The sequence below is a fragment of the Pyrgilauda ruficollis genome, unplaced genomic scaffold (assembly GCF_017590135.1).
Source record: "Pyrgilauda ruficollis isolate IOZ18807 unplaced genomic scaffold, ASM1759013v1 scaffold73, whole genome shotgun sequence".
In the NCBI taxonomy this organism is placed as follows: domain Eukaryota; kingdom Metazoa; phylum Chordata; class Aves; order Passeriformes; family Passeridae; genus Pyrgilauda; species Pyrgilauda ruficollis.
In genome coordinates this window covers 2,909,527-2,932,526 of record NW_024529155.1, presented here as the reverse complement: position 1 = coordinate 2,932,526, position 23,000 = coordinate 2,909,527, and the positions used below count along the sequence as shown (strand labels likewise).

Genomic DNA, 23,000 nt, shown 5'->3' with positions numbered 1-23,000 from the left:
TAGTCCATTATACAAAATATTTTAAAAGTTTATTTCTTTGACTTTGGCTTCAAGTAATAGTATCACCTTTTTATTTTTGTAGTAGTGTCAGACAAACATTTTATCTCATGACTTCTACTAATTCAAATAAAAGTATTTTTCTTTTAAGCTTGGCCAACAAGAGATCCCAAACCAATGAGTGAAATGTTCTGCAAATGATTCTCCCTGAGCCATATCAAAGGAAATATGACGAAATATAATCTAAATTTCACAGCAGTTGCTAACTTCTAAGAGAAAAAGACTTAGTGGGATGAATCCTTCACACTCTGTTCATGCTTTTGATTAAGATACAAACTAGAATTTAATGCAGAGATTTCATGGAGGAATTTAGAAGCTCCCTGAAGAAGTTCCTTGAAGTGTGTGCATTTTAGCAGTGTTTAGTTCTCTACAGCTCTGCCCTCAGCCACTACAGCCTGAGACCAGGCAGGTTTTTCACTGAGCTCACACCTTGCACAGTATCTATCCACATGGACTGCAATTCATGTTTGTGATCTGTACCTGAAAAACCCAGCTTTAACTTCTTAACCACACCTGTTCCATGTTGGAATTCCTGCATAACACCAAGCCACCAGCAGGCTCTAGTAGGGAAATGTAGGAAGTGTCCAAACACAGCAGGAGAGAGCTGTAGCTCAGGCACCTCTTACATGCAGTTTTTTCACTGCACACATAACGACATTCAACAGCTTAAAAGAAAAATTTCAGTGGAAATTATGCTCCACATGGCAATATCCAGTGTTCATCTCTCTGTCCTCATCCCTGTTTTAGGGATGGTGGTTTGGAATCACACACAGCTGATTCCAAAGGGGCTCCTCTGCCCCTCCTCCAGGGCAATTACTCAAACTGGTTCTGCATAACTCCTGCATTAGCTGTGCCAGGGAGCCCAGCAAAAACAAAATCATCATTTTCTGTACAACACAACAAAGCAGTTGGTTAAAGTAAATACAGAAATCAACCAAGACACCTGGTGGGTAGGAAAGTGTTCACAATCCAAGCAGAGAAAAAATGGTATCTGTAAAGGAGGAAAGGGAAGGGGTCTCCACAAATATTACCAAATGCCAAATGAAGTGATACTTCAAAATGCTTTCTCACACAGTTTTTGTTGACTTCAAGAGCAACAAAGAAGCTTTCTCCATTCCTGGGCATTTCACTGTCAGGCAGTTCTTTGTGAGCACTGCCAAACTGCAGGAGACAGATCCAGCCCAGCATTTGTCCCAAGTGTGGCTCTAAATACCCTCAGTTCTCTCTTCAACCATTCTGCTGTCCCTGTGGCTCACAAGATGCTGTTACACTGTGTGTTTGTACACAGCAGCTGTGGTTCAGAAATGATGCTCCCACCAAAACACTCCCAAACCGTGCACTGCTCCTCTGCAGCAGGATGGAGAGGAGAGCTGGAGGCACGTGGGCTGAGGTAACAACTATTTACTGGAAACAGTGGTGAGATTAGAAAATGAACAGTAACAGCACCATAGTAATGACAGAGGGTGTGAGAAAGAAGGCAAATGATTCACACTGTGTGGAAGCCCCAGAGCACCCGACCCTGCCTCAGAAGGGACCCTTCCCCTGCTCCCAGCAGTGACAGGAGGTGGCACACAATAACCTCCTGGCTACTGCAAAATTAACCCCATCCTGGCCAGAAGCAGGACAAGACACATACACTGAATAAACAGTTTACATTCCATGTATTTGCCTGCTTGGATCAAAGATCATTCTGCAGTGGGCAATCAATATTAGCTGTGTGATATCTATTCAATACCGTTAATTTGTTTTTGGAGAAAACCAATGCTTAAAACAAATGTGGCCAGTGAACTACCAGATAAAATGTCTGCTTCTGCCCTTGGTCATAGAACCTTTTATCATCCACCCTAAAAACAGGGCAAGAGGCACAAGAGTTAGTAGGAAGGGAAGATTTGTCCTTACCTGTAAGCTTCATCCAAGGACATATCCATCCTTTTCATGATGTATGCAATGGCAATGGTGGCAGAGCGAGATATCCCAGCTAAACAGTGCACCAACACATGGCCATTGGATGCTTTTGCTTTTTCTACATGGCAAAAGAAATTGGCAACTGTCAAACTCAGCAGCATCACACCAGGATAAAAAGTTTTTAAAGAAAGAAGTGTTATTGAAAATTATTCAAAGCTTCCAATTGAACTACTAATTGCAAATCTCATGGAAGCTTGAAACAAAACTCACTTATTTCCTCTAGCACTGTGTAGTAGCATTGATATAGAAAAAGCATGACTACACACAGGAAATATCCTGCAGTCACAGCATAGCTCATTTTAATGTGCACATAAACAGCCCTATTTAGATGTCTGGGAAAGGTGATTGTTTCTAATTTTATATACAAGTAAAAAGCAAGCATTCACGATGGAACAATTTGGCCAGTTCAAATATGGCTAGTTCAGTTCCCAAAGGTAAAGGCAGAAGTTGTATGTCCAAATTTCTAACCCACTCTCTGCAGACATACATCAGGCAGCTATGAGGCTGCCTGAAAGCAGCTCTGAAGTGTCTTTGTTCTGTAATGCAGGAATATGCAGTGACAGAATCTCCCCACGTTTTGCTCCTGTGCTTATGAAGTGATGCTGATCATGTCCATAGATCCTGAGGGTATTTTCACACTACCCAGAAAGAACTCGGTGCTTCTCCAGCCAAAACAGCACAGCAGACACACTGAGAAACCCAAACACAGTTTGAGAGAGAGAATTAAAATTTTCTGCTCACCTATAAAATCAACTGATTTATCCAACCAAGGCAAAATTTTCTCACAAAAGCTGTCATTCACAGGCACTCTGAGGAAATGGGATTCTGGAATAAAATCAGGCTTTGGACAAGTATTGCTGGCATTCAGGACGTAGCCAATGTCATTCTGCTGCATCAGCTCCTGGGAAAGAGAGGAAGATTAAGCCTAGAAAAGTCAAATGGTACCTTTGGCACATTACAAAGCTAAAGACCAAACTGAAATTTGTGTTGGAATTGCTCTAGCTGTGTAAGGGACATTCTTCTAGGAAAAAGACAACTCCTCAGCTTTAAATTCTTTTAACAACTTCTAATGAGACATCCAGTGTGTCCAAATAACATATGGCCTGCAAATCCCATAAAAATAAAGTTAACAAAGAACAGAAGTCATGGTAGAATACTTTCTGCTACTCTGAAACATCACTTCCAAGAGAATGAACTTTTTGCTACTTTGGTTTAAATTCTCAGCATGCAAGCTGACAACAAACACTTCCCACATGCAGTTTGCTGACCTGAATATGTGTTTTCCAGATCACATATCTAGGGCTGAAATTGCCCCATCACAGATATTGGTGGGAAATATGAAATGAAATAGGTGCCTTCTGCAGTCACCTCTCAAGTCCAGGAATTTCTTGTTTCTAAGGGAATGTGCAAAGCTCTTTCAAAACCTCAAGGAAAGAGATTAAGATCTTGAATTAAACCATTTCCACACAGCACTGAGTGCGGAAGTCCTGCTCTGTGATGTACAATTTCAGTTTTCAGTCTCTAGACCTCTTGCCTCTCAGAGAAATGTCACAGGAACAAGCAAAGACACTCTGTATATTTAAGAGTCAACTGGGCTTTTAAGTAAGTCAGTTTTCATGACTGAAGTAAAAGAGAGACAGCTCTTTTCTGCATCTCGCCATATGCATGGTATTCAGAGTTGTGCAAAGTAGTTTGTGATGCAGTGGGCACCTTAGTACAAAAACATATGGAAGAAGTACTGGAAAAGTAGAGATGGCTCCACCACAAGCCATCCAGTCTCCTCCAAGGAAGCATCTTGACACAGAAGAACAATTTAGCATGCTAGAGTAATGTTTATCAAGCTGCCATAGTTCAGAGAGGATCTGGCAGTAAGTGACATGCAATACTAGGCTTGGACACTACTCACACTGAACATAAACACTGGGGAGCTTTTGGCCAGATTTCTGTGGAAACCCTTATCTCAAAATAAACCTTAAGAAAAAGAAAACAACCCAAAATCTGGTTTTAATCCTTTTTCTTTCATAGCAGATATATAATAAAGTTTGTCAATCCATAGGAGCAGCAGCATGAACGAATTCTTACACTGCTGATTTCAGCTGGAGACCTACCAGTAGAAAAATACAAAGTCACAAAGCCAAATGGTTGATTCTTCCCCAAATTCTTTCTACAAGCATAGACATCTTTTAGTGAGGAGAAACAGGGAGATGCTTATTTAGCAGAAGAGCCAGAACTCTATCTTGTTCAGTCAGAGCAGTCCAACATGTGACGTTGAGCTCTGGTACCGCACACTCATTGCACAGAGTGTGTAGAAGGGATGAACACACACACAGGGATATCCATGCACAAATTAAATGCTGAGTGAGAACCAAGAGCTGCAGGGGAGAAGTGAATCTACTTCAGTCACTTCAGAGGAAGGTGCATAAAGTCCAGCTAGTAGTGGTTGTAAAGAAGGAATTTACATTAATTTCTGCTAGGGAGCTGATTTTTGTTGCCTGGAGCAAAATGAACTGCTCCTCCAACCTCTCATCCAAAGTCCCTCACATCAACACATGCAGAGGCTGGAGGTGTGGGCACATTAAACCAAGGGACATGTATTATGTCATGAACACACCCATCCAAGGGAAACAGGAGATGGACAACTCCTTGCAAAGAAAAGAATCAGAAATCTTATTTGCAGCAATGATTAAAAACAAAACACACACAAAAAAAAAAAAAAAAAAAAAAAAAAAAAAAAAAGGAAAAGAGCTGTATGTGTCAAGGTAAGTTCTCAGCCTTAGTGCTTATTGCCTTGCTAATTTCATGGGTCAGATTCCCAGTATAGCTCAGTTTCTCATCAACAAATTCCAGTATGTCCCTGTTTGCCCCTCTCCCTTCCTTCACATCCCCCAGCTGAAGCACCAGGCTGCCTCCAGCCCTGCCTGCCTTCCACAGCTGCTGCTGCTGCACCTTCCTTGCCTGGATTTCACTCTCACACTGACATGCCTAAAAGCAGGAGTGCTGTAAGGAAATACAGGAATATTGGGAATTATCCAGAGGGGAGAGTTAGTGGGAATGGGATTCTTGGCAGAGGGCACTAACTGGACTCCTGGTATGTTAAATGTGCCAGGGAGACCCCTGATCCCCAACATCCCCACCTCACTGTCCTGGACCACACAGCTTTTCCCTTCCAGGATCCCAAAGCTCTTCAGCACCAAATCCTGGGAAACAATTACTGGCTTTAGGTCACTGGGCTGAAATACTGACCCCAGACAGCTCACTCCCTGTTGTCACTGCTTGAAGGAGAGCAAGGAGCAACTGGAATATCCACAAAGCACACACAGAGTCCTGAATTCCCAGGTACAAAGAGCGGGGTGGTGAAGGTTTCACTAACAAATGGACTGCCACGGTCAGGTTTGTTAAGAACATAGCTAAGGGGGGTGATGAATTGGGAAGAATAGAAAACCTTATTATTCCTTTTAAAACATAACCATCGATGGGCTGCACAGTCCAGCCATCACAATTATGCCAGGTTTTTGATGTAGGATTGATTATTCATATGGAACAAGAAGGCTGCAGACGCCAAAGTCCGAAATCTGCAAGCCAAGAAAACCACCCCAAACTATTAGTGCTTGTCTTTCAGACTGAGGCTAAAGAAAGAAGTTATGCTTCCTTCTGTTCTGAAGAATCAATCATTCCCACTGTGACATGCTCCAGTGTAATAACCATAACAGTGCCTTCATTGTAAGGCACCCAAGAGGAAAAAGTGAATTACGATGGGAGGAAGATCCAGAAATCCTAATACTAACAACTCTGTGAAAAGAAGGTAAATGCTCTTTTGTAAGCTTATTTACATTTTATGACTTGTTTAATCTGAAAATTAATAGTACCTTAAAATGTTATTTTGTTCCAGGAAATAAAATCCAGGTCTGGAAGAAAAGAATAGTTATGCAAGTGGGAAGGCAGAAAATTATACATTTTAAATGCTGGCACAAGCCATGAGGTGTAAGTAGGAATCTCCTTCAGGCCCATAACCACACTACACATTGCTTTCTGTCACACTAACTTTCAGAAAAGACAGTGTTACTCCTATGTAGGTTAGAATGCAATTTTCCTCTTTTTCACAAAGAGCAAGGAAGATCTTCTGTAATAGTAAATACTGTCTTGCAATGCCACCAGTCTATCACAGGAAAATAACCACAATGTAGCACACTGAGACCCAAAATGACCAAACTTTCATGATAGAACTCTTGGGGGATTTTTAGCATTTCAACACTGCAAAAAATATGAATGTTTTCAGAATTAAACATTTGGAAAGAAATCTGAAAAAAAATATTAAAATTCTCCTATGACTTTCCTAAATGAATCATTAGTTTTGCTAAAGGACAGAAATCAAGTATTTGTGGCTGAGCATCTTTCCTAAATAAAGCATTATCAGCAGAGGTATTAATGGTAAATAGCATTAGTATTCTGAAAAGGTCATGAATACGGATTGTTCTGCAACAACAGAAGCATTTCCCTACTCAGGCACTTGGAGGTAAGCTTATAAAGATTCTGAAGAGATAAGCTCATCTTGATAAAACCTGATGAAAATTCACATCTTTAGTTCATCAGGTAGATCTGTAGTGCTGATTAGGAGTTTCCTGGAGATATTTTTGAGATTATTTAATTTCAGAGAAATTGGTCTTCCAGAGAATGGAAGGAAACATGAAAACTCACAGCACTTGAAGGCAAAAATAAGGTCAGTATACAACTACATCTTAAGTTTGGGGAATCTTACTAGAATTTTTCAGCAAATTTTTTTAAAAATCTGGATTTGAATAGAAGAGAGATATTTTAATCTTAGCAGAAAGCTGACTTCCTCTCTTCAGTAGCCCCAGCAAGGCCATTAAACTAGAGCCTGCAGACGTAGCCACTTAGCAGCTCCTGGACTGTCCTAACAGAGACAGCACTTTGCTACTTGTCCCTGCTTTTTTTGTTTGTTTTTGGCCCTCTGCTTTTGAATGTTTTTTACTTCCCAGATTTCTTGCCATGTGTTTCTGGGCAATCAGTGTAGTCAGTCATCCTCCTTGCTCTCCCCAAAGCCTCTGTGCAGGATCCAGGCTTCCCAGAAGCCAAGCATGTTGCAGGAATAGCAGCAGAGATCCATTATTTGTGTTTCTAATGTGCCAGTGTGTGGCTACCACTAACTTTTAGTTAAGTCCAGAAACTGATGAAACCAGGAAACTGGGAGTTGCTGGTGTTGGGGAAAACATCAAGTGCCTTCTGAGAGTTAGAAACTGTAATTTGTTCGCACAGCTTCTTAGTATTTTCTGGTATTAAAGATGGAAAACATTTTGCATTTTCCAGAGGCAAACATGGAATCTGAAGATGTAGATAAGAGGTAGATAAGCCACTGGCACTCAGGTCTTGTTTAGTGCAGCCAAAAAATGACATGCCCAAGAAAGAAGACAAGGTAAAAAAAAAATTAGCAGATTTGAGACCAAAAGATTTGTATTTGTCCTAAAAATGGGTAAGAAATCTAAGAGGTCACCAATGGAAGAATTTCCAAAACACTGACTGTCAGGGATGACACCAGGTGGTAAGAACTTCCTGAACAGCTGAATAGGTGGTGTGCTACCATTTGTGTCGTTCTCCATACAGCACAGGAAACACAGTAATCCTTGATTTTCAGTACCAAGAACATGTGAAGAAGTGCAAATCTGACCAGCTCCTGGGCCTTTTGCACTAATTCTAAAGTATCTGCAGCTGCAGAGTTTCCTTTGACCCACACTGAAGTGACACCAAGACTGCAGACACACTGACACAAACAGCATAAAAACATCTAATACCTTATCAACTGAAAGAGGGCTTCTTATTTTTAATTACTTAGTTCCTACTGTCTTTTGTCTGGAGACCATAAATTACTTTTGTGGTAGGAAGAGTAATAAGCTGCTTTGACATCATCATAAGTGAATCACTGAATTGAATGGCTGACTTGCTACCTGGCAGTAAAGACAAGGAAGATTTTAAAGGACAAAGCAGATGCAATGACTGCTGACTATCCCCTATTTCTGTGCTTTCTGCTAAAGCACTATTACCTTCTACATTATTGCTTGTGTGTCAAAAACCCCTTAAAAATTTAGGAAAAAATTAAAAAATAGCCTATTAATGGCCAGACTGGGATGGAGCAAAAGTAGAAGAAACTGAAAGAAGTAATTAAAAAAATTAAAAAGAAATTAAAATGGTCAAAGTACATAAATTTTATCCAGTTACAGGACTACTTATAATAGGTCCTGGCTTAAGGTTTGTACGTGGATAAAAAAAACATACACATAAGCTTTGCACGTAATTAGGGCAAAATACTAGGGTGAAGCACTCCTTCCCTCTACCCCATCCCTGTATTTAATGCCAGCTTATGAAGGCTGGAGGATTCAACTAATGAACAGGACTGTCAGAGAGCATGGGAGGCAAGAGGGCACATGCAGCACAAGGAATAAAAATTCCCTTTGAAGGGACCCAAGGTGCAGATTGGAAGCAGTGTGAGCTGGCTCCTCACGGAGGCAAACATCTGTGGATACACATAGGAGTAGAGACCCATGGCAATGTGAGACAATCTCTCTTACTCATCTGATAGTCCAGCATCTTACAAGTGCTGCTCTATTTGATAATTTTGCTGACTATTTTAAGTATATGATTTTTTTTTCTATTCTTTAGGAGCAGAAATTACTAATTTTTAGTAATTGAAATTACTTAGAAACAGTAAAAGTTTCTTAATGCAGTGTGACCATAAAAGCTCATTTTATACAACCCCACTGATTTCAGTAGGTGCACAAAGATTTGTTTGCAGTAATCCTTTATTATACAATTCATGGTGTTTAAATGCTGTTTTTTCCTAGAACTTGAAGGAAATACTAAAACCAGACAATCTTCCTTTGTCCTGCTGTAACTATGAATATAATTGTGCCAACCTCCATGACCTGCCAAAACAAGCAGGTCAGAGCTGTGACAGGAATGCACTTGACCTGCTGTCATGGCAGATGTGACAGTTTGGTTGATAGGTTCCTGAGGAATGTACCATTCCATCTGCCCCAGGATGAAGGAGAAAGACACCCAAGTTTCATATTATGTGACCCATAGATTAATTACGTGGTGTGTGGATCACTGCTTCTCCCACAGCTTTCCATGGCTTGTGCATTACCTGCTTCCACTGCTGCTGCTTCATAGCTGTAATGATGGAAGATCCCTGGAGATCAGATTCTCCTTCCAGTGACCCACATGGCAGCCAGAATGCTCACCTTGTTGAGGACATCTCGCTGAGGACACCCAGTGACCCACATGGCAGCCAGAACGCTCACCTTGTTGAGGACATCTCGCTGACACCCAAGGTAGAGATGAGGCAGGATTCTAGTTGGGCCAGTGTTGGAAACAGGTAGGCAGGGTTGAGAAATGCAAGTAGGGATGAGTGTGGATTTTCCTTCACAGAGACCAGGAAAAGAGCTGGAGAACTCAGCAAATCCACCTGTGAGAGGAAGAGCAGGTATTTAATCTACAAAGGTGGTGGTGCCCGTGCCAGTTCTGGGAGAGCAGCATTTAGCATGGGAGAGGGGGAGGCACTGAGGGGCAGCAGGAAAGCCTTGGCAGAGCAGCTGTACATGTGCCTTTCCTTAGGTCAGCTTTGTGGCTTTCCAGACAAAATGGGAAACACAGTAATCCTTGGTTTTCCACTCCCTAGAATATGAGAAGCAATACACATCTTTCTGTGGAACCATACATCAGCTGCCAAGGCCTGGCTACGTATTCCCACTCTGCCCGGAATATTTATTTCTCTCCCTCCACTTCTCAGAAGTTTTTGATGCTTCTTCCCATTGTTAATATGTGGAAATGATTCTTCAGAAAAACAGGCACAGCACCCACCACACCATAAGCTGGCACACCTTTTAGTCTCCACCCTACCAAGATGCTTTCTAGACATTTCCTTCTCCCATATCAGCTTTACACTCAGAGCTCATTAAGAAAAAGTCATGTTTGCTCCATTTGGTAAAAGCATTAATATACATTTGGTAATGCTTACTTTTAAAATCCTACAGTACTAATTAACATCCTGCACCTATTTTGTGTGCTGCTCCACAATTAATGTATTTCATCCAGGGCACTGGAAGAAGTTTCATCTTTCAAAACCACACCAAGCCAAGGCTTCTCCATCTCGAGTGGGGGAGGTGAAGCAGAGGGAAGACTTGCAAAGTACAGTGAAAATCCCCAGCTCTTTCCTCCCAGATGAGCAGAGTTTTAACTGAAGGAAGAGTAATTATAACTGTTCAGAACAGAACACCTTTTTATCATCAAGGAATTGAAGCACTGACGTGCTCAATCTGCCAAATGCTATGTTCACTATGATTACAGTTTGAAGATGTGAATTAAAATTACTCAGGAATAAGCTAATGTACTGTTTTGCCAGGGCTTGCATTACCGTTGCCTGAATTATGTCTATTCTTTAGCTTTTAAAATCTGTATCATTATTAAATGTTGAATTACCAAGGCAATAGTGTGTAACAACCCATTTTATCTAATAAAAAAAGCCAGCAAGCAGATTGTAGAGCAAACATTTTATGAATTAATTCCTGCTCAGTCTGCTGAATAAATAAATAAATAAATGAACAAATAAAATAAATAACTTGACTATTTTGTGAGACAAGCTAAGGCACTGCCCATCAGGAGCACAGATCCTGCTTGTTCCATCGAATGAGAGGAAGAGTTTGCAAAACAATTCTCTCACATACTTGCTAAATTTTCTTTTGTATAGCCCAATGTTTTCCTTTAGTTACTGGAAGCATTCCTTGAATTTATAGGCAGTATATACCTCTAAGATTGAATTTAAGCAGTTTTTTGACAGGATAGTGAAGAAGAGGAAATAATGTATTTGCCTTGGTTTCATTTGCTTATCCTTTATTTTCTGGGAGCATTGATGGCTGCTTTGTGGATCCTCTCCATGGCTGGAACTGACATGGCTGGAAATAGAGAAGTTCTTACAAAGAAGCTGCAGAAGCAAGGATTTTACATCTGTGCTACCTTTGCAAAAGACTATATGGGAAAAGTTCAGCAAAAAAAAAGTATTCCAAACTACCAAGGGATTGGTCTCATTTCTGTGTGAAACCTGTGACAAGAAATTAAGCAGGAAGCTAATGTGCAAAACACCTGAGATTTTGGGGAGATGGAAGCCATGCTCTGTCATCCTAAGATATGGAGCACTCTCTTATTTTATTTCTATTCCAGGACTATCAAGGCAAATTGAAATGATTCAAGATTAGACGTTTCAGTGCTTCCTCTATGGCATTCATCCTTTCAAAGTCATGTTTCTTCTTTTCTACTCATGCTTTCCTAGTAACATGTTGCTTCAGGATCTTTACGACATGAATTACACTCACAAAACTCTCAAATCTTCAAAGTCTGACATTATACTGTCTGCCTTTACATGTGCACCAAGTGAACCCTCCTGTCCTCTGAGCATATTTTAACCTGGTGTTAGTATCTGTACTGAACTGATTTGAGAAAGCACAAAGCCAGTGATTTGTTTCAAATATTAAGCTGTCTTCCCTGCCATTCTCTATGACCAGGTTTTCAAAAGGTTAGTAGCTTTTCAATGAATCTGGCTTTGATTTATGGCACTTCCCAATATGAAAAACTCATTCTAGGTCAGTGTGTATGGAAAAATTGCTTTAAAAGCCCACAAGCAAGCAAATCCCAAACTAAGAAAACACACTCACATATGCATCCTGCTTAAGTAGCAATTTCTTGAAGTGCCACAAACTATCAGGGGTGTGGAACAACAGCACGTACATGTATGATCACTGAGCTGTCATGGCATTATGAGACTCATTTCTGTGCAAAAGAACTGTACCCATCACCATTTGCTTGCATTAACTTACAAAATATACATATTTTTAAAATACACAGGGAAATTGATTAGAAAACCCCTCAGCACCGAAAAATGTATAGAGAAAAGGGACTTATTTCAAATGTCTCTGTTTTCTAACACAGATGGTGGCTCCCCAGATGAATCTGTGACCAGTCTACATGAGGAGCCTCTTATGAGGAAAGTGTTTTAAGCACTCAGACCAGCTGTACACTTCTGCTGTAAATGAAGCAGTTTTCAAAAAATAAACCTTAAACACTTGGAAAATTAATTTAGTCTACAGGTAGGAATGCAGAACAGAAAATTGAGCCTTGAAAGAAAAATGGGACAGGTTTTGTTTCAAATTCCATAATTTGGGGATGACCTTTGCAAGAAGGCAATTTTTTTCCTTTAAATCTCATTACCTGCCTCAGTTGGAACAGGGACATTGGCAGCATTGTGCAGTTTGTTTTAATTAGAGAAAATACACTTTTCTTCTGGAGCTAGTTTTTAATAACACCCTTTCTCCCACCACTGCTTCAGCCTCATGTGAATAATAAATCAATTGCAAGAGCATGTTGAAACTATGGGGGGAAGGAAAGCAAAAATCCACACATCATTAACAGAGCTGCTGGGTTAATAGAGTTTCACTGAATTCTTTGATAAATGTCACTGGGCCTTGGAAATACTGACTGACAAATGACTGACAAATAACTCCAAAATATTCTCTCCTCAATAGCTCTGAACCACACAGGTTTTCTGTATTCTTAGTGGTAAGCTGAGCTGAAACAGCTCTCTTGACATTCAACAGGATGTCTCTACAAAACCATGTCAAGGTGCCAAAAGCTCTCTGCTTTTGCAGCCCTTGTGTGTGGCAGACAACCCAACACCTCCCAGTCCTTACAGCAAAGAGTTTCTTGCTTACAAGCCTCCACTCCATTAGCAGAAATCTGGCAAGATCCAGTAAACTACTTGATTGCCCTGTTGCTATGGTTCTGCAAAGTGGTGACTACAGACTTCCCTTTGATCAAGGCTTCCCTAACTAGAGCTGGGATCATAAAGGTATGACCTCTGAGGGAATCTTGGTATCAAAAGTGTCAGCTCCCTTCTCAGCCAACTCAGGAAACAAAACAGGGCCAAACCCCGAACGGATGAGAAAAGTTTCAGCAAAATTCTGCAGTAAAAGTTATTCCTCCTTATAGATTCACTGCATAAGTCCTTATATAAACAGAATTCCCAATTAACTTTGCTAGAAACAGGAAGAGGCAGGGAAAGAATATGGAATCAGGAAGCAACAAATGATAGACAAATATTGTTGATTTGTGAAGAGCTTCCTTTCACTGAGGGAATGGAATCCATCCAGATCCTTATGATTACTTAGTTTAATTACCACTAAACACATAAATTAATCCAGAGGAATGACTCCTGGGAAGCACAAGCAGTTACAGCAGCTCATTTCTCTGTGTTCTGTGGAAAAAGAGCAGGAGCCTTCCAGTGCTGCCAGCTGCCCTGCTGCAATCATGGACAGAGCTCTGCAAACCACCCTGCAGGTTTGCAAATGAAGGATGAGCTAAGCCCCAAAGGTCTGGATTGAACACTTAGTAAAAAGTTGTGAAATGCAGATCATATTTCATTGTTTTTATCCAATATTTAATAAAACCTTTCCAGTTAAATGACGTCATAACAGGACAGGTGGATAGTTCTTATGTTCATTCTATGTTACATTGGTATCTCTTCCTCCTCCTGGTCTTTATATTTCCTTCAATGGGATGTCAAACCATTCAGAGATGTGACCATACTTAGACAAGACAAATTCACAGGGTACATACTAAGTACTGACTTGGCCCAGGGAAGAGCAAAAAGGCTAAACTGAAACATCAGTTACTACAAAATCAGTTTTCAAAATGCAAGCATTGTTCCTCATTCACAATACAGACCACAGACGCTTCCTCATACATCCATCCTATCTCTCAACTTACATGTATTTCTAACATATAAGGAAAAAAAATCATCAGGAGGCAATCCTAATATCTCATTACTGTTGAAACAGCCAATTCTTGAAACAGCCAAGTTCCTTTTCATCATCAAGTGTCTGCAGAGATGTGCACCAGAATTTTCATCCTTAATTATCCAGAGAGAGCTGCTCATGCTAGTGGGGCATGTGCAGCCTGACAAAGCAGACACAGGAACAGAGATCTGACTGTGCTTCAGAGATAAGGTGGGTTAAGTTTGCATGTGGAACTGAAGAGCAACAGCTGAGGTGCAACTGAGAGGTTCCACATCTCTGCAAGGAAAGGGAAAGATGAAAAGAGGGGACCTTAGCATTAGGTGTGCCTTGTTTTTAATGTGTAACTCTCCGTCCAAGTACAGAGACAATGCCTACAAAGGTGACAGCTCCATGCATACACAAATCCTGACAGTTAAAAATGGAGAAACAAGCTGACAGTGCATTTGTGCCATGAGGATTTTGTACTGTTTCTTTATAAATGCAGTCACGAAACCTAACTTGGAATGAAAGAAAGGTGAGAAAATAGGTGTTCACATCCCTTCACATGTTTGCAGTGAGCCTGGCCAGCTACAGCTCGATGGAGAACCCCAGCAATTGCTTCTGAGCTCCAGAGCCTGGCAGTGTGGCCAAGGCAGAGGAGAGAGGAAACTGAGCTGGAGAAGAGGTGGTAACCAGGATGAAAGTCTCTGGCATCTTCTCCAACTAATGGAGACTAACTCCAAAGATCAGAGGAGCAGCTTTCCACTTTCAGGCTACATAAACATGTTTTTCATCCACGTCACTGAAGGGCTGCAGAACCAAGGAATCCCACCTGCCAGCAGTGCCCATCTCACAGCAGATCCTTGCATACTCCAGCCTGAGCTCCCTGAGCTGCTTGGTCACACCAGCAAATCCACTCCCAGCTTTTCAGGGAGAGACACTAATTTGAGGCTCTGCATTGTACCAGTGCTCATTTCATACAGCTCACCAGAACTTCCATTATTTTTTTTTTCAGTTAATGACTCCTTTTGTCAAGCCTTATTGAAGCTGACCAACGAGTTTTTGAAACATCTTTTGTGGGTGACAGCAGAGACACAGACAACATGGCAACCCCTAAGAGCTTGGCTTCCCTAAAACTCCAGGCTAAGAAAAGCCTAATAAGTGTTTAATACAACATCCCTGCAGCTCCAGCTGGCCCTGCAGCTCCATGTGCCTCACCCAGGAGGCAGAGAAAGATCCTGCCTGGTGCTCCTGATGGAGATGTAAGAGACAATGGATGTGTCCTTATTTCATACGGAGTCTGCTGGAAAAGACCAGAGACAAGGCACGCTGGTAACAGAGTAAACTGGCATTTTTCTGAAGTGCCATTCCAATCAGATACTTCTGCTTTCCCCCGTTTTGGATTCTGACTGTTCTGAAAAAACCAAAGGGAGAAATTGGTTTTCTTCAATGAATTCTTGAAAACAGACTAGAAGCTACTTCCTTCCTTTTCGCACAAGACCTATTTGTCTGCCAGTACAACAGTGTTAATTTAGCATCAAAAACCATTATTTTAAAGCAGGGAGTGGAAAAGGTCTGAGACCCAAGTGATGAGTCAGAAAACCAAAGACTACATGCATGTACTCAGACAGCATTGCAAGAAGGACAATATGAAGCTTGTGGATTTACCAGACAATTCCACCTTCATTAAATCCAGAATTTTCTTCTTCATTAAGGGCACGAATTATTCACAATTTTCTATTAAAAAAATCTGTCACTAAATAAATAAATAAATAAATATTGTATTGCTATCCCTTTTTAAAAGGAATTGCTATCCCTTTTTAAAAAGGAATATTGCCATACTTTTTTTTTTTTCCTTTTTCATTTAATTTTACCTTTTAAAGGAAATAAAGAATAAAAAAGCAGGAAAATTTGCAACTACCTCTAAAACATAACATTTAGGCCCTATGATTCTAAGTACGGCTCACCAAATGCCTGTATTTACCAAAGGTATGCAGTTGAGTAACTTTTGGGGCTTTCTTTTCCCCTTCTAAATAGCAATTTAGAATTTGTTACTGTAAATAGTGATTAGTGCCAGGGCAGTAAGGTAACATTACTGAAAACTAGGCTAAACAAATAAATCAAACAGCATTATACCAAACACAAAATATACAAACCCCAAAGTTTTAAGTTTGCTTTGCCTCAGAGGCTCTTCATGCTCTTTCCCAGTCACATTCCTGTTGAACATTAACGTGTTTATCTAAAAGCTGCAGTATAGATTTTTTCCCTTGCCGTAAGGAAGGAAAGCTGTAAACTTTCTGACTCACAAGTTTTATGAATCTGCAATGTTTCCACTCTGTTTAAACGAGCCGCAGAGCTCCAGAGGCACTACAGTTCCCGCATTCCAGCTCCGCTCCGCAGGGACCCGTGCCATTTTCCATTACATAAGCTCAGGCTGGAGAGCCCTGTTGGGAGGGCTCCCATCCCATTCCTGTCCCCCCTCCTCAGCCACGGGTAGTCCTTCCACAGGATCCAAGGTTTCACACTTTGGGAAAGCCAGGGGTGTTTTTTTTCCGGAGCAGCCCCGTTATTCCAGGTGTTTTACAAGCACAGTAGCAGGGGAAGTTCTTTGCCCAGGAGGGTTTCTGCCTTTGGTAAGACAAGGTTAATAGGCAGGTTAAGCAAACAAGGAAGGGAAGATGTGTGATGGGGTCAAGCTTCCCATCCCACCCAAGTGCCATATTCCATGTGGCATGGCAAGTACAAAGAGCAGAGTGGACCCCCTCACTCGCCCTTTCTGCCTTTAAGGGAAAAAAAACCCAAAAAAAGTCACCATAATTTCACTCAATTAAATTTCACAAGCATCCAGAGGTATCCAAAACAAAAGCAAACTTAACAAGTTATTCTTGGGTTTGAGAAATGTTATGTGAGCTCTACTTTAGTCAAACCTTGCTCTCTCTCAAAAAACAGCAAGTGGATACACATATGAAAGTAATAAACCCTACTCCCACTCTTCAAGTGCTTAAAACAATTATGGCACTAAATGAACACTGAAAATTGCATTTTAGGTACAGAGGGCGGGAGGATAGTCAGAGGCCTGGCTGTGGCCAAGGGTACTAGCTTTTCTAGGCTCTCTTAAAAATTGATGGAGAGGGAAAATTTTCAAGGGGGTGATTCAGAGCTAAACTCTTCTCTCACTCTCATCTCCTCCCTGCCAACACTGGCTGTACTCCATGGGTTATGGGACCGCTTGGGGAATACTGCATTCCCTCAGCAAGATTTTACCTCTCTCAGTAGAGGCTTCCTTCTGATGGAATCAACCAGTCAGAATATCAGGAAAGCGGGCATCAGAGTGCTCAGTAATGGGGGGTTTCAACAAGAGCAGAGGCAGGAATTTCAGATATTTGTTAAATACGTCTTATTCTATCCCAACAAAAAATATTTTCCTACCCTGAAATGTTTATTTAAGATTGCTATTTTAAATAAACCAGATTTAGTGGCATATGGAAAACTCAAGTCCAAAAGTTCTTCTTTTTACACAGTACACTGACCCCTGCCCTCATTATGGGCCATAAACATTTATTAGAGTTCGTCATCAGCTTGCTGAGACAACATATTTTATCTAGTTTCCTACAGCCACATATCAATTAACTCCAAGGAGCTTTCTGCAAGACTGAATTTACCCAATTCTCCTTCACCCCACATCCTAAAAGATTTCTTGTGTTTGCATTGAGTAACTAGATTTTTAACAGATTAAAAAAAAAAAAAAGCACATGAAATAAGCACTTAACTGTAATAGATCAGTAGTAAATAATTTCCTTATATTTCCCCTTTTTTCTTGTCCTCCTCTTCCACTGGTTTTAAAGCCATCAGTTGTCTTTGCATTCATAAATATCCCCATCCTAGCTATGCAAACAAACATCAGAGGAAATTCTCAAACCTGCTCTTTGCCATTTGACATGCTAAAGTAAAAGTTCTGCTTTTTATAAGGAGGATTTTGACACATTAGATTCCCAAAGTAACCCTTACCAGCTGTGTGTGGCTGAGTTCACCTCAGCTCATGTGCACTACCATCCTGCCTGTGGTTTAGGTAACATTTTCATCTTGAACAGAAAATGACCACGTGCTGGAAATGAAAAGAAAACCATTTCTCCCAGTATCATTATGATACATGCAACTGGTGATTGGCCAGATGATGCACTGGGAAGCTGGGAACATTCCCTTCCTGGTCCTGTGCATTCCTAGGAGAGCCACAGGCAAGTCTGAGAGTGGAGACTCTGAGCACTTCTTTCACAGGGTCCAGCAGGTGAGCCAGAAGATCAAAGACATGTCTCACACAAGTGAGGAACAGTGTGAGGAAGGGAAGTTCATGACACTTTCCTGTGCTTGGTCCCTTCCCAACACCTCCCTGCCATGAGGTCTAATTCTCAGTTGTAAGAGAGGTGTTTCTATCGTGGAAATTAAGTTGAGGATAGTCTGATTCCTGCCCGGAGCTGTAATCTGCTTCAGGTTATTAAAAAACTCCTCAGGACAGCTGAGCTGAGTTGGGAATTTGAACAATAAAAGGATTTCTGAGGAAATACTGTTTCTAGACTGGCTTATTTTTCAAATAACAATTTTCAGTTTAAGAGAGTATTAATCACTTTTTTCAGCACTTTTGCATTAAGCATTTACTGTGCCTACACACCACACAATTCTTGGTAGTTCATATGTAAGAAGAGCTACTTAATCTAATACTGTAATCCACCACCCACAGATGTAATTCTTACCTAGGCAGCAAAGAAAACAAAATTACCAACCCTAGCCAAAGCAAAACCCACTTGGTTTACTGTAAGTAAAGCTCACATGAACACCAAACTCATGTCCAAGTGCAGAAATTATTCACTTTCTCTGCAATCACTTTCAAAACAAGTTGAGAAAAGTTCTCTCAGTACCACAACCTCTCACCGTCATGTGAAGTCACTACAAACTGTAGTGAAACCCTGTTGCTAAGAGGAAGCATCTCTCAGGAGTTATTTCCTTTCTCTCACCATTATTCAGTCCCTGTGTTTCAGCATTTCTCAGACACTAGGTGTACACTTCATTAGATCACTGACCCAATCACTGCAATGGATTTCCTATTTAAATTTGTCATTCCCTCTTCTTTCAGCCTGGGATCTACTTCAGGCCCCTCCTTGCTCCTTCTTGTGAACACTGTCTACTGTTCCATGACAGAAATAATGGCACTAGCACATGCTGAGAGCAGCAAATCCTGTGTTATAAGGAATTGAATTTCTATAGGTGCTTTGACCTGGGATTTAAAATAAAAAATAAAAACAAAAATAAAGAAGGAGGGTGAAGGAAAAGACCTAAATAAAGTGCTACCACTTAGGGAGCTGAAGTTTAAAATGTCACACAAACTAATCTCTGTAACTCTGGGAGATCATTTCCTTTGTTCTTATTTTAGCAATTACCAATTCAGTAAGGAAGAGATTTTCTTCCTACCATGTACAATACTTTAAAAACCAGGGAAGCCCATTTTTTTACTATTTTTTGACCCTAAAGTAGAAGACATATGCATCTAAAAACCTCTGCATTGCTCCATTTCCATGTACACAGAGTAATGGTGTAATATATCCCCTGTAAGATGCCATTTCTAAGCACTGCATTTATTATGAGTGTCACTATATGCAAAAAGAACTACAGAAAAGTCTCTGCTGTAACTGAAGTTTATACCAGCACGTGTAAAACTGTACAGGTCTGCTATACCAACAGCATTTTCTTTCTTCTCTTTATTCAAGTGTTTCAGAGGTTTCTTTTGTTACATGTCACCTGGAAGGGGTTTCTTTTGTTACATCTTACCTGAAAGCAGATACACAGAGCTGAAATTCTTCTCCAGTTTGCCCAGGAGCACAGTAAGAAAACAGTCAGATGAGAGAGAGGTCACATCTTTGGAACTTTGGTCATACACCACCACTTCCTGCTTGCAATCAATTTCAATCTGAAACACAAGGAACTCAGAGTAAAACAGGAAGGAGGAAGATGATTAAAAGCACCACATTATCACCTCCATCAGGGTTCCCACATATTTGCTGTAAGAGCAGTTCAGATATATAGATTTCTTATGCACTTGCTCACTAAACAGTTTTTATTTTATACTTCATAAAGGTCTCAGATTTAATTCCCTGGAGAGTTTGTAAATTGATTATTTGCTGCAAGTTGAAGCCCACTCCACAAATTTCTATAATTTGGTCATTTTATGTCACTGGTGAATTGCTCTACCTTCAGCTAGGCTGGTGAATTTGTTTAAAAGCTGAGCTTTTGAGAAGGTGGCCCTGCCTCACTTTCTGAAAATTTTGTACATAAACTTCTGAAAGTTTTGTACATAAACAGTAAAGAGACCTTAAACTGCCTCAAAGCCGCACACATTGTGGTTACCTGCACAAATTTATATACAACGTAAAAAGTTTCATTTTTAACATGTCAAAGCAAGAACACAGTAGATTATTTTTGTACCCAAAACACGTGAAACAAATGTCAATGGATTAAAAACCCCCCAGTGTCCCCTCCACACACACAGAGACACACCTTAATTTTAAATAGCATAGCTATTTTCTTTTCACTGATAACACTATTTGGAGAAAACCACACCCCTCCTTCCAAATAAACAACAAAACAAACACCAAAATTCATCAAACTACCCCCACAAAAAGCCCTTTAAACAGCAAGTAGGAGCCAGGACTGATAGAGAGGCAGTTTCTTTGCAAACCAAATGACCACTTGCGAAGCAAGCCCCACCACCACAGACCCCCAGGAATCCTTCAAAGTTTAGGAGAGAATGTTTTCTGCCTTAATTACATACATTTGAGAGACTGTGCTTTGCAAGACACACAAGAATCCTGAGAACATTCTTTCTGAGTAATTTCTAAATCCCTCCCCTTAACTCTGTCACTGATTCTACAAAGAATCCCAATGATAAACTCAATAGTAACCAATACCCTCTTTGATCAGGTAACATTTCAGCTAAACTCAGTCCTCTAATTTTGTTGGGTTTTGGTTGTTGGTTTGATTTTTTTTTTAATTTAATTAAATACTTAAGGAAAAATTATTACAAGTTGCTTTCCAGCCACTCCTTTAAACAAATACAAGAAATAACAGGAAAATGACCCCTACCTTGTGTTTTGCTGAATGCTGAATGAGCTCTGTGATCAAAACTTTGTCCTGCTGCAGCCTGCGCTTCATGAGCTTGGAGCAGTTGATGTTGATGGCATCCAGGATGTGGGAGGTGTTGTACTCCACAAAGGGGCGGCTATCAATCAGCAGCAACTTCTCTGTCCCACTCTCCAGCAAAGCCACCAACTTCTCGGCGACAATGAGCTGGGTCCTGATCATCTCATGGGCCATGACAACACGGAGGCCTCTTTCCCCACCGCCCTCTCTAATTTGCTGCGATGATGTAATGGCTGTGTACTCAAAGGCTTAGCCACACCATTGTACTAGAAGTGTATGAGGTCATGCTGGTAGCGACTGGCAAAAGAAAAGTTAAATCCATTTTCAGAAAGAGCTGTTGGGCTGAGTGTCTCCTCCTGCTTCCAGCTGATGTACAAAAAGCGGCCCCTCACGTCTGATTCATCGAGAGATGACTACGGAGTGGCCATTTCACAATTCACACAAAAGATGCTTTCTGGCTGCTGCTGCATTACATCATTCTTTACCTTTGCTCCCACCCATCAGCTTTACACCAGATTGAGAGCCTGTAAGAAGAGGAAGATGAAAAAAACACAAAACACAAACCAGATGAGGCCATGAAACTTCACAGAACAAAACATTCAGCTCTGAGGCTTAGCTGTACAGTGGGCCATACATGGAATAAACACATTCCTGAGGAGTTCTCCCCTCTGCTGGATGTGCCAAACACCTAGAGAGAGCATTGGCAACTACAGGCTCTGAATCCATTCCAACCATCTTGCCTGGACAATTATCTTGTATTTCAGGCAACATACCCTGCCTTAATTGCAGACTTTTGTTGCCACTAGCTCTGCCTCTTCACAAGACTTTGTTAGAACATAATTAAGAGATGCTGACCTAAATCATAGTATTCCTTTCAATAGCAAAACTATTTAAACGCATTTCAGCACTGCACCACTTAGTAAGAAGTAAAATTTGTTTTTAAAACACTTAAACATTTTAAATATTAAACATTTCAAAGTTTAATGACTTGGAAAATATTTCACAAAACAGCACTGCAAGTTGGGGAACTGAAACTACTCAAAAGAAAGGACCAAACCTACATCCACCTCTCTGAAGGAAATACTTGAATAGAAACCAGGACAAGATGCCACATGAGGACACAGGCATTTTATTTGAATTAATCACCAGAGATGGATGAGGTCTCACACTACTGGAAGGTAAAGCAGTGAGCACTCTTCTGTTCTTCCTAGAGCTGTGTGATGCTTATGTGAGGTGCGTAACCCCCAGCACTCGTGCTAAATAATTTTTGAAACAAACTATATTTCTCTAAAATTAGATCCTGACAGCATCTGAACAACATTAGCTGAAAGAGTGGCAGCAGCAGAGCAGTAAAACCCTTTTAGCCCTCTCCTTGTGGCACTGCCTCACAGTTGCCCTTAGGCTCCTCAGAGTGTCCCAAAACACGTTCTGATGGCACAAGTCCTTGTAGGAACACTCCTCAGACAGCAGCCACCACGAGGCTACGTCCTTTGGGGATTTAGCTCACATTTGAACTTAGACTTTATAGTGTTGACTTGCTGCTTCCATTTGAAATGTTTGTTATTTACCTTAATTGCAAGAGAAGTAATGACTTCTAACTATCAGTAGATTTATATTAAAAGCCCTGTTATACCAACAGGCCAGTTGCATTTGGCACTGGGAAATCTCAGGTCCGAAGATGTTTTACTCTTTAGACACATTGTACAAATCTACATTTACACAGTGTTAAGCAAAATAAATTCTGCAAAAAAGTACCAACTTGATGTTAACAACCCAAAAGAGGAAACTGGAAGCTGTTTCATGAGTTTCATGTGGCAATACCAGAAAAACACCAGCTTCCACACTGACAGACATTAGCTTAACAAAATATGATCTTCCATTTGTCCCGATTTAGTGCTGTTGTGACAGTGCTGTTAAGCTTGCCCAGATAAATGGAAGCACATATCAGTGGAATGC

General features: G+C 40.7%; 1 protein-coding gene across 1 annotated transcript in view; it reads right to left on the bottom strand.

Annotated features, from left to right (window-relative positions):
* DUSP16 (dual specificity phosphatase 16) overlaps positions 1–23,000 on the bottom strand; it is a 60,912-nt gene that overhangs the window by 5,508 nt on the left and 32,404 nt on the right. The window contains exons 3-7 of the mRNA XM_041486020.1: positions 20,988–21,568; positions 19,677–19,815; positions 9,336–9,499; positions 2,764–2,923; positions 1,957–2,080 (exon numbers count right to left, since the gene is read on the bottom strand). Coding sequence (XP_041341954.1) covers positions 1,957–2,080; positions 2,764–2,923; positions 9,336–9,499; positions 19,677–19,815; positions 20,988–21,218 — 818 coding nt within the window. The 5' untranslated portion in view covers positions 21,219–21,568. The remainder of the gene's footprint in view (positions 1–1,956; positions 2,081–2,763; positions 2,924–9,335; positions 9,500–19,676; positions 19,816–20,987; positions 21,569–23,000) is intronic.